Source organism: Gorilla gorilla, chromosome 1 (genome assembly GCF_029281585.2).
Source record: "Gorilla gorilla gorilla isolate KB3781 chromosome 1, NHGRI_mGorGor1-v2.1_pri, whole genome shotgun sequence".
Taxonomy (NCBI): domain Eukaryota; kingdom Metazoa; phylum Chordata; class Mammalia; order Primates; family Hominidae; genus Gorilla; species Gorilla gorilla.
In genome coordinates this window covers 73,335,091-73,351,693 of record NC_073224.2, presented here as the reverse complement: position 1 = coordinate 73,351,693, position 16,603 = coordinate 73,335,091, and the positions used below count along the sequence as shown (strand labels likewise).

General features: G+C 42.4%; 1 protein-coding gene across 1 annotated transcript in view; it reads right to left on the bottom strand.

Moving 5' to 3' along the window:
• Nucleotides 1–10,318, bottom strand: part of NMNAT2 (nicotinamide nucleotide adenylyltransferase 2) — a 174,040-nt gene extending 163,722 nt beyond the window's left edge. The window contains exon 1 of the mRNA XM_019027649.4: nt 9,869–10,318. Coding sequence (XP_018883194.1) covers nt 9,869–9,953 — 85 coding nt within the window. The 5' untranslated portion in view covers nt 9,954–10,318. The remainder of the gene's footprint in view (nt 1–9,868) is intronic.
• Between the last annotated feature and the right edge of the window lie 6,285 nt (nt 10,319–16,603).

The following is a 16,603-nucleotide window of genomic DNA, read 5'->3' as shown; positions in this document are numbered from 1 at the left end:
TTGCAGCATGTCTATTCATGTGGAGGCAATTTGATGTAGGAGGAAAAACAGAAAAAGAATGCTATTTAGCTGCCATCACTTCCAGGGGTTAGCCTCAGAGTCTTGCTCCCTTGCTACTTCCTCCTCTTAACCTCTTATTGCCACGATTATAAGAATTTTCCTGGCTGGCTCACTTGTATAATGCTAAAGAGAATTATGCATTAAATTTAATAAAAAATAGCTTAATGGCAGTATGGTTTAAAGAAGCTCAAATAAAGTGGCTTCATGATTAGGATGATAATGGGGAAGATGATGATACTGGTAGTGGTCGTAACATTTGCCTTTGCTGCAGAGTTTACAAATCATGGAGACACTGGAAGATGTAAAGGGAGGAGGGCGCCAATACCAGGAGGATGGCCTTGGTCACACCACGTAAGCCACTGAAAGATCTTTTTAAGCTAAAAGACTTCTGAGGCTAGCTGCCAAACTGTCCAAAAAAAGCAGACGCGTTCCATGCGATTGAGTGCTTATAACTGGAAGATCTCTGGCGGCGGAAAACATCCCTCCTTGTAAACTGATGCTGCATTTACATATATTGAGATATGGAACACATCCCTAAATAAAGTTATGTAATTCTCTATAAAATGAACTCCTTTATCTCAGGTCTTAGTCTGTAACATCGAATCCTAAAGAATTACTTCAAATGCCTTTGTTTAACCAAAATTTTGTGTACTGAATATGTTTAAAAAAAATTTTTAAGACAAGGTCTTGCTCTGTTGCCCAGGATGGAGTGCAGTGCTGCGATGATGGCTGACTACAACCTTGAACTCCTGGGCTCAAGCAATTCTCCTGCCTTAGACTTCAGAGCACTGGGATTATAGACATGTGCTACCACACCCTGCCTGAAGAAAATATTTTTGCATTCCTTTGTGTAGTTAGGATCTTTTTGAGCAATTCAGGATGATCCAAAAACCAAGAGTGAACAAGAACTTACTAGAAAGTGTATTTCACAGCATCATTAAATATTAGCTAAACAACCACTGCATTCAGAACACTGTCCTGGTGGCCAAGAGGACAATTATATTGAAAAATTAAGACTTGAATTTTTTGAAAGAAACACTTTCAAAACTGGATTTTCATTATCTCTTCCAGTCATGCATGGATTAATTCTAAACTATTGCCTATCAAAAGAAAAATAACAAAATAAATATATTATCTGTCTACTTTTTCATTTTCCTTTTGTGTCTGTGAATATCTTTGAAACAGAGATGTTCAAACTTGAATGTTGGCAGGTTATGCTTTTTAGTTTGTCTCCACACTTTAGGCTGTTCATTTGACTTGATCTAAAATTGGAAATGTATGTAGAAATGTTTCTCTGAGACCCATAACATTTCAAAGGATGTTCCTACTAAGCAATAATCTAATGATTTGAGAAATAATTGAATTACCTTAATTCTGATAGTTCTAAGCAGAAAGGCTTAGAAATATAGAATAGGGTCAAGTAAAACAAAAAGAGAAGAGAAACTGAAATAAATATTTCAAGACTCTTAGGACATCAGCTCTGTTCTTCATTATACCCTATTGCTTATTTTGGAATAAATTCTAGATAAGAGATTTGCCTCTCATGGTGAGGTTGTTTTCATATGAGCCTCAGTTAGTCAGTGCAGCACAAAAAAGTAAATTGAGTCAACAGTTTGTGTGAACACAAATGTCTACATTTTCTTTTTCAGCCCATTATTCTTGTGTCATGAGCAGACACTGCTCCTGCTAGTGAAACCACCTTGAGTGATCCATGAGTTACCACTTGTGTACCTTCAACTTACCAACAAATTAGGTAGGATTCCCAAGCACCTACATTTTTTTTTGAGATAGTGTCTTGCTCTATTGCCCAGGCTGGAGTGCAGTGGCAAGATCTCAGCTCACTGCAACCTCCACCTCCCAGATTCAAGCAATTCTCCTGCCTCAGCCTCCCGAGTAGCTGGGATTACAGGTGCCCGCCACCACCCCTGGCTAATTTTTGTATTTTTAGTAGAGACGGGGTTTCACCATGTTGGCCAGGCTGGTCTTGAATTCTTAACCTCATGATCTGTCCGCCTCAACCTCCCAAAGTGCTGGGATTACAGGCAGGAGCTGCTGCGCCTGGCTACTTTTTTTTTTTTGGAGACAGGGTCTCACTCTGTTGCCCAGGCTGGAGTGCAGTGGTGCCAACATGACTGATTGCAGCCTTGACCTCCTTGGGCTCATGATCCTTCCATGTCAGCCTCTCATCGCTCAAGCGATCCTTCCACCTCAGCCTCCCATGCAGCTAGGACTATGGGCACGTGCCATGAAGCCTGGCTAATTTTTATATTTTTAGTAGAGATGGGGTTTCACCATGTTGCCCAGGCTGGTCTCAAACTGCTAGGCTCAAGTGCTACACCGGCCTCAGCCTCCCAAAGTGTTGAGATTATAGGCATGAGCCACCATGCCCAACCCCAAGGATCTACTTAAGTATACTGTCACAGCCGTCATCAGAGTGGTGGGCAAGTCAGAAGTGGTTTTGTGAACTACTATCAGTTATTCCCAATTTTACATCCTCAACATTAAAAAAGAGTCAAATTTAGGATATTGATTCTCTTCCATTTTATAATTGTTTTAAAAAAGCAGAAACTCTTTCTTTTAGCATTTTATTTCCATACTGTTAATAAATTTAATATCTTTCTTGCATGAAGAAATTTTAATAATCTAACTGGAATCTACTGGGAGCTTTCATTATAAGACTCAGATATCCCAGGTCACAAAGAAACTTTGAATTTAGGTATTCTGTCACATCAGTGCTTGGTTAGAACACATATTACCAAAATTTTAAAGTAAGAAATATGAGTCTTTATTTTCCCCACCAATCCCAAATCTCCTTCTCCTCTAGCATTTTCTATTCATCCACCTTGGACAGAAACCTACAAATTACCCTGGACTACTTCACCATCACACACTTATCACATCACCAAATGAAGATCTCTCTCTCTCTTTTTTTTTTTTTTTTTTTTGAGATGTAGTCTCACTCTGTCACCCAGGCTGGAGTGCAGTGGCGCGATCTCAGCTCACTGCAACCTCCGCCTCCCGGGTTCAAGTGATTCTCCTGCCTCAGCCTCCCAAGTAGCTGGTACTACAAGCGTGTACCACCACGCCCTGCTAATTTTTTGTATTTTTAGTAGAGATGGGGTTTCACCATGTTAGCCAGGATGGTCTCGATCTCCTGACCTCGTGATCTGCCTGCCTCAGCTTCTCAAAGTGCTGTGGTTACAGGCGTGAGCCACCGCACCCAGCCAAATGATCTCTTTTACCTCCTAAATAACCTTCGGATACACTCATTCTCCATCGCAGAAACCACCAGCCTGGGCCAGGTGACCATCTTCTTTGGGTTGAATCCTGTATTGCTGAAATACTTGCCTAATTGGTCACCACATTCTTGCCCTTCACCAATCTACATTCAACATTTAATTAAATCATAATTTAAAGATATGGCTATGTTACCCCTTTACTTTAAAAACAATGCAATGTCTTCTCATTGCCATTGGGATAAAGTCTAAAGTCTTTAACATGACTTAGGAGCCTTCATAACTGTTCAGACATTCAACTACCTCTCTCTAGTCTCATCTCTCACTCCCCTTCTCCTTGAGCCTTCCTGAATTTTCCTTGTTCTATTATTCTGTGTCTCTGTCTCTTCACCCTAGCCTTTGCACATGGCTGATTTCTCTGCCTGGAACAAGATTCTATAAATTCATTTAAAAAATCTATTCAACAACTGTTATGGAGATCCTACTATATGCTAGGTACTAGGAAATATATCAGTTATGACATCAGGCGTTGTTTCTGTCTTCAAAATCTTAAGGTCTACCATGGGAAACAGCCGTAAAACATATGAGATGAGAGTTATGGCCTGGAAAGCATAAGGTGATGTGGGAACAAATCTCAGGGTAGCCAGAATTAATTTAGGAGTCATTGGAGGTTCCCTGAGAAACTATCATTGAAGCTAAAATCTGAAGAATGAATAGGTGTTAGCTGAGGTAACAGAAGAGTGGGAAGAAAGGAGGAAGTTGGGGGAGTTATGAATGCCCATTCCAATGACAAAGTTAAATGAAAAATATAAGAGTATTCAGAAAGACCTTTTTGGTTAGACACGGCTATCTTTGTTGGATATATTTTGTTGGTGGCCTGTGTTGCCAAGGAAAAAAATTTGTAAGGTTCTCATGACCCTTTGTTGACAGCTAAGTTCAAATGGCTTCTTCTTTCATAGGTGCTATTGCAATTATAAGGGAATAAAAAAGAAACATCATGAATGAGAGAGTCTAGATATCAAGAAAGTGGTTCTACACTGATTTTTGCTGATGAATTTGACCCAATGACTTACACATGTACCTCTGCCTTATCAATTGTAAAAGGGGATACTATTATTCAGTTTACCTTACAGGGTAGGATCAAATTAGACAGTGGTACAAAGGAAAAGAGTACCACATCTGCTTAATAGCTTTTTTAATATAAGAATTTCAATCATATTCAACAGCTTCTTGATTTATAGCAGTTCTATATATATTAGTTGCAACTCAAATTCATCTTTCTTATGGTTTCTAGCTGTAGCAGTAGGGGCCGCATCTCCAATTTTGCAACAAGTAGAAGGCCCTCTTCATTACCCTTTAAGAAGGACAAAATTGGATTATGTCTCTTCAAATGATCCAGTTCGAAGCAAAAAAAAAATTATTTTTGATAGAAAAACTGGAAAATCCAGTTATTTTACAATTATCAAAAAGCAGGATATAGCTGGATGCAGTGGCTCACATCTATAACCCCAGTTACTTGAGAGGCTGATGTGGGAGGATCGCTTGAGGTCAGGAGTTGGAGACCAGCCTCAGCAAAATAGCAAGACCATGTCTCTAAAAGAATTTTTTTTAATTAGCCACCAGGGCGTGCCCATGGTGCCTGTAGTCCTAACTACACAGGAGGCTGAGGTGAAAGGTCCGCTTGAGCCCAGAAAAAGAATTGAATTTGGTCATTTCTGGCTGTCACAGCCACCATGTACTCCTGTTTTTGGTCACATTCTCCTGGATGCTGGTGGAGGGACTACTGCTGGAGAGCAAGGTGGTGGCTGTGAGCATGCACCCAGCCTAAGCATGAGACTCTACTATGCCACAGGCTGGGGTACTTGGAAAATGATTATAGTAGATCTTGTGCCATTTGAGTTATCAGTATTGTGGGTCTTTTCGAAGAAATATGATTTTTCTAAAGAAATATTAATTTTCTTTTCTTTTTTTCTTTTTCTTTTTTTTTTTTTTTTTGAGACGGAGTCTCGCTCTATCGCCTAAGCTGGAGTGCAGTGGCGCGATGTCGGCTCACTGCAAGCTCCGCCTTCCGGGTTCGCGCCATTCTCCTGCCTCAGCCTCCTGAGTAGCTGGGACTGCAGGCGCCCGCAACCACGCCCAGCTAATTTTTTTGTGTTTTTAGTAGAGATGGGGTTTCACCGTGTTAGCCAGGATGGTCTCGATCTCCTGACCTCGTGATCCGCCCGCCTCGGCCTCCCAAAGTGCTGGGATTACAGGCGTGAGCCACCGCGCCCGGCCTAGAAATATTAATTTTCAAAAACAGCGGCTGCCATAAGTTTCCAATTCCAATTGTTCTCACTGAAGCTTATTTCAGAAAGCTCTCCCTGATATTAACCACCCGACCTGAATGAATGACTCCTTGCAACCTGGTCATTCCTCTCTGTCAGGCATCAGACCTCTGACTGGCTTAAAAGGAGGAAAGATGCTAGACTTTGGTAATTTTTGGAGACAATATCAGAGCGCAGTGAAAAGATAATAGTTTTTGGAGTCAGTTAGATCTGGATTTAAACTGCAGCTAGCAGAAACAGGAGTTTGAGGCTGTAGGAAGCCATGACCCTGCTGCTGCACTACAGCCTGGGCAACAAAGCAAGACCCTATATCTACAAATTAAAATAGAAAAAAATACAAAAAATAGCTAGAAACATTTCTGCTGTGATGAAATTCCCCAATTCCTCTGTTTTTGCTTATATAGCCAAATTAATCTGAGCTCTCCTTTCTTACTTTTCTATTTAAACTTGCTCTCTGACTTCCCAGTGGTAGATTTATTGACAAATATAGCTATAAATGTAAAGAAAGCTACATTAAATTATAATCTCTACATAGTTAAAAACTAAGCAGTTACATTTTTTAAAACTTCCAATTCCACATTATCTTCTTATGTAATGAGGCAGACCCATGAGATATGACATCGTTCATTTATGAGTTTACTTTGCCAAAAACTTTTATTCATCCCTGAAAGCATTTTAGTTACAGTTGAGTATACAAGTGTCAAATATCTCTCACAAATACTATTTTTTCCTGTATGTTTCTATAGTTTCAAATAGGAGAAATAATATCAACTTCCCTTTCAGAGTAAAAGAAAAGTTCATTCTAAAAATATTTACAAATATTGAGAATTGTACAAGTGCTACTTTACAAAGATGAAGAGTGAGTCTTTAGTTTTGAATGCCACTTCTCTTTTTGTTTACAGTCTCTCTTTTTCCTTTGGTAAGAAATTGAATTTCAGGATATAGGAGCTCTATTTAAAATGCCTAATTTCAAAGTCCTGTTTGTGTCTGTTTTTTAAAAAAAAAATTATTACAAATTTCAGTCACCTTAAAGAAAGCTTGAAAAAAAATTTTTAAGGCAGAGTCTGGCTGTATTACCTAGAATAGAGTGCAGTGTGCTATCTTGGCATACTGCAACCTCTGCCTCCCAGGCTCCCACCTCAGCCATCCTCCCACCTCAGCCTCCACAGTAGCTGGGACTACAGGCATGCAACACCATACCTGGCTAATTTTTATATTTTTTGTAGAGATGGGGTTTCACCATGTTGCCCAGTCTGGTCTCAAACTCCTGAGCTCATGTGTTAATGTCCATCTTCACCTCCCAAAGTGCTGGGATTGTAGGAGTGAGCCACCACACCTGGCCAAAAGTTTGATAATTTAGTTGTATTAATTATTTCCGTGTTGTCAGAGAGAAAATTTTTAAAGCAATTTAAAAGGAGGAAATAGTTCATAAATAACTGGTTTCTTTAGACATGAGACAAAGATCTTAAGGAAATGCATATATATGAATCTCACTTAGTTGATGGCCAGTTTAATTCTCTTAGTTTATGGTTCATGAAAATAGAGTGTTCCTGGAATTATGCAGTCAGAAGATGAGCGGGCACTTCCTCCAGCCTTTGTTGCAGTATGAAGGCCTCTGCAAGAGGAATCAGGAACATGAGGCTCAAGTCTCAGTGCCACCCATTCTCCATGTGTGTTCATAAGTCACTTGGCTTCTGTCAGTTTCTCATTTGTAAAATAAAGGTAATAATGTTTTTCTTATAAGGTTTTTAACAGGAATAAGTAACATAACATAGATGAAATGGCTTTGTTAACCAGAACTGCTCTACAAAAATAAATTATAAAATTTATCCAGAGCTCAAAGATTCCAATAAGACAGTCTACCAAAAATAGTTGAATGTGTATTTTGTGTTCTTATTCTTGCCTCATTTTCACCTGTTTATGTGCTAAATTCTTCATTAGGTAATAAACTCCTTAAAGCCATAGTGAGTGAACATATTATATCCTTTTTTTGTATTACTCTCTGAATTATACTTTAATGGACATGCAAAGGACTTTGTTCACATTCTGCCCTGGTCCTCAGTTCTTATACTAAGTAAATAATCGTTACTGCCAAAAGTCTCCTTTCACCTTTCTATATCTAAACCCTTCCACTGCAACTCAGGTCTATTTCCACATAGTCTATCCTTGAAGCTCATGGAGAATTGGCAGGTCAGCATTCGCTTAACAAAAGCCTTTATTACTGTTAACAAAGAATCTTCAGCTACAAGACAGAATCTTTGGTTCTCAATCCAAATCTGTTTCTCTTGTAATCTAAAACAACTGGGATTTCCTAGCTTCAGGAAGAAAGGAGCAGTACCCGCTGGGTCATCAAAGATTCTTAGAGCCACAGAGTTTCATCCCCAGCCCAATGGCTCTTCCCTACTCCTCCTTTCTCTTGGTTCCAAAGGAAAACCCATCATTGCCTGGTCAAGGGAGAGGAGTAAAGCGCATCAACATAAAGTGCTAGAGGACATATGGACAGACAGGAAAAGAAGGAAAGGGATGAAGACACCAGCATCAAAGGAAAGTGAAAGTGGAGTGTTCTTAGGGCACTGATAGTCCTTAGAAGACTGATGACATGCTCTTGCCTACTCTGATGCTGGAACAGAAGTCCTTATTTAACAGGCAAGTTGGCATTGGTTCTTAATAAAAGACTTTTAAAAGCTGAAGGAATGGTGAAGAAGGGATGGCTATCTCTCAGCCTCCCTCCTTCTATCGTGTAGATATGCCTACCCGATTTGCCCTTTGCTCAAAGTAGTTCTATATTCTTTCCATGAGGTTTTTAACAAGCGAGCCCAGTTCAGCGCACCTTTTAAGTTTAAAGATGAATATTTTTAGCCTAAGCCACCTCGCCCTGTCTTTACCGCTGTGGTGTGGTTTTCACTAAACCTCCCAAGGAGGGCTCGCGCAGTCCTCAGGCTCGGGATAAACACGTGTGCCCTCATCCAGCTCCGGCGCGCCCTGCATTTCAGCACCGCCGCCTCTGGAGAGCGCCTTGCTGGCGGGCCAGGTCAGGGCCTCCCACACGCTCTCTCATCCATCCCAGCCCACTCGCTTTTCCCTACTCCTCGCTTCTCTCAGTTTCAAGAAAAAGCACCCCCAACTTCTAACTTCTCAATTCCTGCTTCTAAAGTGACCTCCGCGTCCCTCTTTCCGTGTCTAAACGCTCATGCCCCACGCCTTTGAGTCCTACGAGCAGCTGCGAAGCCGCGTGGTTTCCCACCGGTGGCGCGAGACCTCCAATAGGCATCGATCGATCACCTTTCCCCTACCGCTGCTGGACCCCGAACCAGCCAGCCGGATGCCCCAGCTCGCTCTCTCTGACTCCACGCCCCAAAGCTTCTAAGAAACAAACGCGCGATGATGAGTCCCCTCCCCCCAACACGCACACGCATATACTCACACACAGTCATTCGCACATTCGTACACACACTAGACGCCTCAAGCCTTCCGAGTGCCATCGCCACCCTGGGCTGAGCCTCAGCCAACTTGGGCCCCGATCCTTCGGCTCCGGCTCGCGCAAGGCCTCCCGCAGCCTCCGCCCGGCCCCCTCCCCGTCCTAGGCAGCGGGTCCCTGAGGCCGAACCTAGGCGGAAAAGGGCCCCCTCCCTATTCACTCAGCATCCACCTCGCGCGGGCAATACACGGCCCACAATTCCCAAACACTCGTCCCTGGGCCGCCCAGAATCACCAGCCAAATCCGAAATTAATCTTGAAGCCCCAGCCCCTGTCACTGGTGTGTCGGGCGCGAGTGTGTTTGCGAATCCCAGGCACATACATGATTTAACTCCTTCGAGCTTTCGGCCCATCCTAAACAAACAGCACGTTATCTCCAGCCCCCTCCTCCCCTACTCGGCGCCCCAACCTCTGCCCCCATCCCGGTCTTCGCCAGCCTGGTAGCCGAACCACCGCACCGCCACACTCCAGTTCTGGTATCTCGAACCCCTGCCCAGCCCCAAATGATACTCGTCTCTAGTCCCCTCCCATCCCCCACCTTTGGCCCCCTGCGAGCCGGGTCTGGCCCCGGCAAGTGACGCCTCGGAAACGCAGTCTGCGTCCCCTCCCCTGAGTCCAAAATAAAGGGACCGACCTCCACCAGCTGGATGAGCCGGCGCACCCCTCCGAAGGGGCACACGCCTTCCCGTTCGATCGCCCTGGAAAACACAGGTGCCTGGGAAAGGAGAGGAGCGGAAGCGGCTTCCAGAGGTGGGCGGGAGGACTCACCAAACATCTGAATGTGCCCTTTGGTGATGGGATTGAAGCTGCCGCAGGCGAGCAAGATAACGTGGGTCTTGGTGGTCTCGGTCATGGTGCAGATGGCTCCTTCGCGGTGGTCTAGGGGTTGCCTCTCTTTTTGTGTCTCGTTGTGTCTGCAGAGGGAGAAAGGAAGGCGAGGCTCTGGCGGTGGATGCTGTGGACTCCAAGGAGCCGCTCCAGACGCAAACCGCGTCACTCTCCGCCTCCCCTTAACGCTTGCAGCTCCGGCTAGATCCGAGGCTGCTTTTGTATTGCTCTGCTCTCTTCTCTCCTCGGTCGCTCTCTTTTCGTTCTGGCTTCCTTCGCATCTCTCTCCTGGTGCCCCACCCCATCCTCTCTATCGCCCCCAGCCCACTTCACTCCATCACTGTCTTCCTTAGAGTTTATCCAGAAGGCAAGACGTGGTATCCAAGCTCAGAACCAAGAGCCCACAGCATGGTGTGAGCTCTTTCTGCCTCTTGCCTCATCTTGATTCAGTTTTCCTCCTCACTCTAACATTTTTCTGTCCCCCCTACTTTCTCTAACATCTCCAAGTTAAAAAATGTTTGATCTTAAGGTATTTTTTCTTTCTCTCTTCCTCAAAATTTTAAGTGAGAAATGACCATTGTTTATTTCAGTAGTATTCATTTCTGCTTTTCCTTTTTCCTTTATCTGATGATTCCAAACTATTGAGTTGAGTCCAAATCTTGATCTGCTGGCTGCAGAGAGATAGGGGTGATCTAAGCCCTTCCTCTGCAATACTGATCCTTTTCGTGGGCCGAAGCAATGCTATCCGTTTGAGAGAACATGAAGGGGGCAGAGTTACTAAAACTGTATTAGAAAATTATGGGGATCCGCCGGGTGCGGTGGCTCATGCCTGTAATCTCAGCACTTTGGGAGGCCGAGGCGGGGGGATCACGAGGTCAGGAGTTCGAGACCAGCCTGGCCAGCACGGTGAAACCCTGTCTCTGCTAAAAAACAAATACAAAAACTAGCCGGGCATGGTGGCGAGTGCTTGTAATCCCAGCTACTCAGGAGGCTGAGGCAGGAGAATTGCTTGAACCCGGGAGGCAGAGGTTGCAGTGAGCGAAGATTGCACCACTGCACTCCAGCCTGGGCGACAGCGAGAATCCATCTCGAAACAAAAAAAAAAGAAAAAAGAAAATGATGGGGATCCTCCATAAGCTACCAAAGTTGAGACAAAGACTTACCATTTAACAAGTGTTTCTTGAGGGCTCATTATGTGTCAAGCATTGCTATAAACCCTGCTGGTGAAGCAAAGTCACTGTCTTCATTTTACTGGAGGAAGATAGACAATAAATATTAGATGACAATTGTGCAATGCACAGTAAGTGAATGCAATTTACTCTCTGACAGAGCAGAGAGTGAGTGGAGAAGAGAGGATGAATCAAGTAGTCTGAGAAGGCCTCTCTGGGGAGGTGACATTTCAGTGAGACCTGAGCGACAGGAGTAGTTGCTAGCTCACGTATTCAGGGACAGGGAAGGGTTTACTGTATTCATAGAAATGAAAGGCCAGTGTTGCTAGAAAGTGTGGGCAAGGGGAAAAATGATAGAAGACTGAGCAGCAGGTGATCAGGGCCAGATCAAATGGGGCTTGTAGGCTAGGGCAAGAGTTAGACACTTTTCTAAGTGGAATAATAACAAAAGGAAGCCACTGAAGCTTTTAAGCAGGGGAATAATATGTAATTTACATTTTTATAAGATCACTCTGGCTGCTGGGTGGAAAGGGAGTGCAAATGGGAAGACAAGGAAAGCATTTAGGAAAATCTGGTAGCCTAGGCAAGTGGAGTTGTCCTGAGACTAGGGTTTATAGAGACGGGAGGAGCAATGAGAAGTAGATGGTCTCAGGATACGTTTTATAGATTTTGAAATTTGGTTTAAACAATGAGTAGACTGAAATTGAGAATGGTAGGGGAAGACAGATGTTCTATGCTTATGCAACAGAAAGAACCAATAATTCTTTGCAGATGAATTGGATATAGAGGATAATTCTTTTTTTTTTTTTTTTTTTTTTTTGAGACAGGATCTCACTCTGTCACCCAGGCTGGAATGCAGTGGCATGATCTCAGCTCACCACAGCCTCGACCTCCTGGACTTAAGCAATCCTCCCACTTCAGCCTTGCAAGTAGCTGGGACTACAGGTGTTTGCCACCATGTCCAGCTAGTTCTTCGTGTTTTTCGTAGAGATGGGATCTCACTATATTGCCCAAGTTGGTCTTGAACTCCTGACCTCAAGCAATCCACCCACGGCAGCCTCCAAAACTGTTGAGATTAAAGGCATGGGCCACAGACCCAGCCAGAGCCAATAATTCTTAACTTAGAGATTGACAAGTACAAATATGTACCTATCCTGGGCTTCAAGTTTCTTGGATAAATTCCCACCCCATGTTAGTGAGTTGGTCACTGTGTTTTTTCTTATCCAAGAGCATGTGGTAGGTGTGGAGTAAATATTTGTTAAATTATGATGAATAGCAAATCAACCCTAATACGCATAAAATTTCTAGTTCAAATAGAAGACTCCTAAGAACTGATGTATATTTATAATGGGGTTTGTATCTTCCCTAATATGATATGCAGATTAGTGGCTTAAAAAGAGCAAGAGCTTGTAAAGGGAGGCTGACTCAGGTATGAAACTGAGACTCACTAGCTAGGCAATTGACATAATTATAGTTAAGCAACCAATATTTATTGAGTGTCAGCCATGCACCAAGCCCTGATTTAGGGGCTGTGAACAAAACAGAGTCCCTGCTTTAATACAGCTCACATTCCAGGGGAAAACAACAGACCATAAACAAATGAATAAACATAATGGTAAAAAGTACCATAAAGAAAAATAAAGCAGAATGTGAAGAAAAGAGAAAGAAAGAAAATCCTCTTTTATTTGCAGGGGTCAAAGATGGCCTCTTTGATAAGACAGTGTTTGAACAGGGACCTAAATGAAGTGAAGGTATGTGTCACTTGAATATCTAGGGAAGAATATACTAGGCAGGACTGCTAGTATAAAGGATCGGAAGACTAAGAGTGCTTGGGGGTGTTTGACAAGCACACCAAGGTGACTGGAGAAAACAAAGAATGTGGAAAGCACTCAAAGACAGGTCCAAAAAGAAGGACAGATCATACAGGGCCTTGTAGGTCTTAATTAAGGCTCTGGTTTTTTCACTTAGAAGGGATGGGAAGCCATTCGAGGGTTTTGAGTGGAGAAGTGACATGAGGTGACTCAACGTTTGAAAAGTATGTTTGGCAGAAGATATAAATTTTGGAGTCTTCAGTGTAGTTTATATTTAAAGTCATGGGACTAGATGAGGTTACCTAGGGAGAAACAGATATACAGAGTGAAAAGGAGGTCCTCAGTTTCAACCCTGGGGCACACCAAATTAATAATAGTAGCTAACATTCATTGGGTGTTACTAGAAGCCCAAGCACTGTAAAATGTTTACAGATGTTAACTCATTTAACACTCACAATAACTCTGTGAGTTTGTATGATTTTATTCTATCTTAGAGATAAGCCTACAGGGGCACAGGGAAATTAAGTAACTGGTCTGGGTTGAGACTGCTAGCATGTATGGAACCAGATTCAAACCCTGACAGTTTTGATTGAAGGCCCTACTCTTGATACAAGGCTACTCTCTCATCTTGTTTCCCTGCTATGCTATACTGGCCATATTTGTAAAATGAGGAAAACAATATCCACCAAGCTGCAGAGATGTGAAGATTAGAGGTAATGTATGTAGAACACCTAGCATATAGTAGATGATTAATAAATGATAGCTAGTTCATAATTGAGAGAATAGGACTTCTTAGCAGAGATTGGAGAACAGACTGAGAGATACCTTACCATGTGCTAAGGTCTGAATGTTTCTGTCCCTCAAAATTCATATATTGAAACCTAATCCCCCATGTCATGGTCTTAAGAGGTAGGGTGATATGGTTTGGATCTGTGTCCTCACCCAAATTTCATGTTGAATTGTAATCCCACGTTGGAGGTGGTGCCTAGTGGGAGGTGATTGGGTCATGGTGGCAATTTCTCATGGTTTAACACCATCCCCCATGTAGGTGTTGTCTTGATAGTGAGTTCTCATGAGATCTAGTTGTTTAAAAGTTTATAGCATCTCTTTCCACCCACTCCTCGTGCTCCAGCCATGTAAGTCCTGCCTGCTTCCCTCTTGCCTTCCACCATGAGTAAAAATTTCCTCAGGCCTCCCTAGAAGCCGTTATGCATTCTGTACAAGCTGCAGAATCATGAGCCAATCAAACCTCTTTTCTTTATAAATTACCTAGTCTCAGATATTTCTTTAAAGCAGAGCAAGAACATACTAATGCATAGGGCCTTTGAGAAGTGACTAGATCATGAGCTGGAAGCCCTCATAAATGGGATTAAAAGAGGCTCAAGGGAGCTCATTTGTTCCTTCTACCATGTGATGACACATCTATGAACCAGGCACCAAGCCCTCGCCAGACACCGAATCTGCTGGTGCCTTAATCTTGGACTTCCCAGCCTCCAGTGAGGAATAATTTCTGTTGGATATAGCTGTTCCTAAAGCTAGATCTACCCATTAGACTTCCCAATTAAGTAAATCAATAAATTCCTTCTTTGGCTTAGTTCCAGTTGATATAATAAAGGCTTACTAATAAATGACTTGCCCAAAGCCACACAATAAGCAAACTCTAATTTGAATAGGGTTATTGTTATTTGTTTCTGAAATAGTAATACAAGCAAGTTACAGCATCTAGAAGTGTACCGTTACTAACCTTGAGCCACTTCAACTCCAGTAATAGAATGAATATGCGTGTGAATACTGAGACTAGCAGGTCTAATTGGTGCAAATTTTTCTTATGCTTCCATTTCCACTGAAATTAGTTTAGTTATTACTAGGAAGTGTACTTTATGGGTTTGCTATATGGATCAAATAAAACCATGTGTGGGCCAGGCACGGTGGCTCATGTCTGTAATCCCAGCACTTTGGGAGGCTGAGGTGGGAGGATCACTTGAGACCAGGAGTTCGAGACCAGCCTGGCCAACATGGTGAAACTCTGTCCCTACTACAAATACAAAAATTATCCGGGCATGGAGACACGTGCCTGTAGTCCCAGCTATTCGGGAGGCTGAGGCACAAGAATCGCTTGAACCTGGGAGGCGGATGTTGCAGTGAGCCGAGATCATACCACTGCACTCCACCCTGGGCAATAGCGAGACTCTATGTCGATAAAACAAAATAAAATAAAATAAACCATGTGTGAGTAAAGAACTTTGTTAAAAAAGCATATTGCCAACTTCAGGTCAAACTTCACAGCTGCTAAATACAAACGCCAATTGTTTTTAAGTGTTTAGTTGTTTCTACTGATGCATTTGTCAACAATGTTTCCAGAAGTTGCAAACTTAGAGAGTAATGGCTTTGGGAATATTCCAATAGTCTAAATATCAACCAATGAAAACAAATTGCCAAAAACATACCAATAATGAGTTTCAGTAAAAGTTGTTTTATAAGATGTAAGAATATCAAGTCTTGCACAATAGATGCACCTTAATATATAGTGATTTATTCTCAGGGATGCTTATTTTAACTTAGGTAATATTATTTTGTCCAATATTTCAACTTTCTGACAGCTGGAAATTACTTTAGGCTGTAAAGAAGGAAGCAGAGTCATTCTCCCACTGCCTAAACCTTCCAGTTCACTCGAGCCAGTTCAGTTTTCCAATAGTTCAAGGCAGACAGACCAAACCAGAACTTTCCATGCCATGAATACCTGTTCTGAAGGGGCAGGCTTAAGTGTCTATTGGGTCTGAGAGAGATGTACATATGTGAAGTCTAACGAAGTGGGTATGTATGCTCATGGGCATGTAAGCTTACCTATTTCCCTATTTACCTAGACAAGATTGATTACACATTTTTATCACAAATTAGGGTAAAACTATTTCATGTTTATACAGCTGGCTTCCAAAGTAATATTAGGGGCTGGGCGCAGTGGCTCACACCTGTAATCCCAGCACTTTGGGAGGTTGAGGTGGGCAGATCACTTGAGGTCAAGAGTTTGAGACCAGCTTCGCCAACATGGTGAAACCCCATCTCTACTAAAAATACAAAAATGAGCCGGTGTGGCGGCGCTTGCCGGTAATCCCAGCTACTCGGGAGGCGGCACCACTTCACGCCATCCTGGGCTACACAGCAAGACTCTGTCTCAAAACAAGCAAACAAACAAACAACAAAGTAATATTAGGGATCATCCTTCACAGGAAGAATGAAAAGACACACCTATATTCCTGGAGTCAAGTCCTTCAGTTTCTAGAATCAAGTCAGCTATTGAATATTCATTTCATATTTTTCTATTAAAAATATTATCCTAAGGAAACCCTGCATCTTTGGGAAGAAAGTTTTCCACAACTGTTTATTTTTCTCTTTTGCTTTCTTCACTTTTCTTCAAGATAGATATCTTTAGGATAGAGCTAAAATGATTGGCATTTCTGTCTTCCTTTTCCTCACAAGCAAACATTTTTATGTCCATGGAATAAAAAATGTCCCTAGATCAAGATCCTCTTTCTTGCAGCTTTAAGCCTACAAAATTTCACTCAGACTTATAATTTATGTAATTATTCAAATAATAATTCACAAATGAAGTATGTTCCCCATTTTTTTTAAGAGATCGGGTCTTGCTAATGTTGCTCTAGTTGGTCTTGAACTCCTGGCCTCAAGCAAACCTCCCA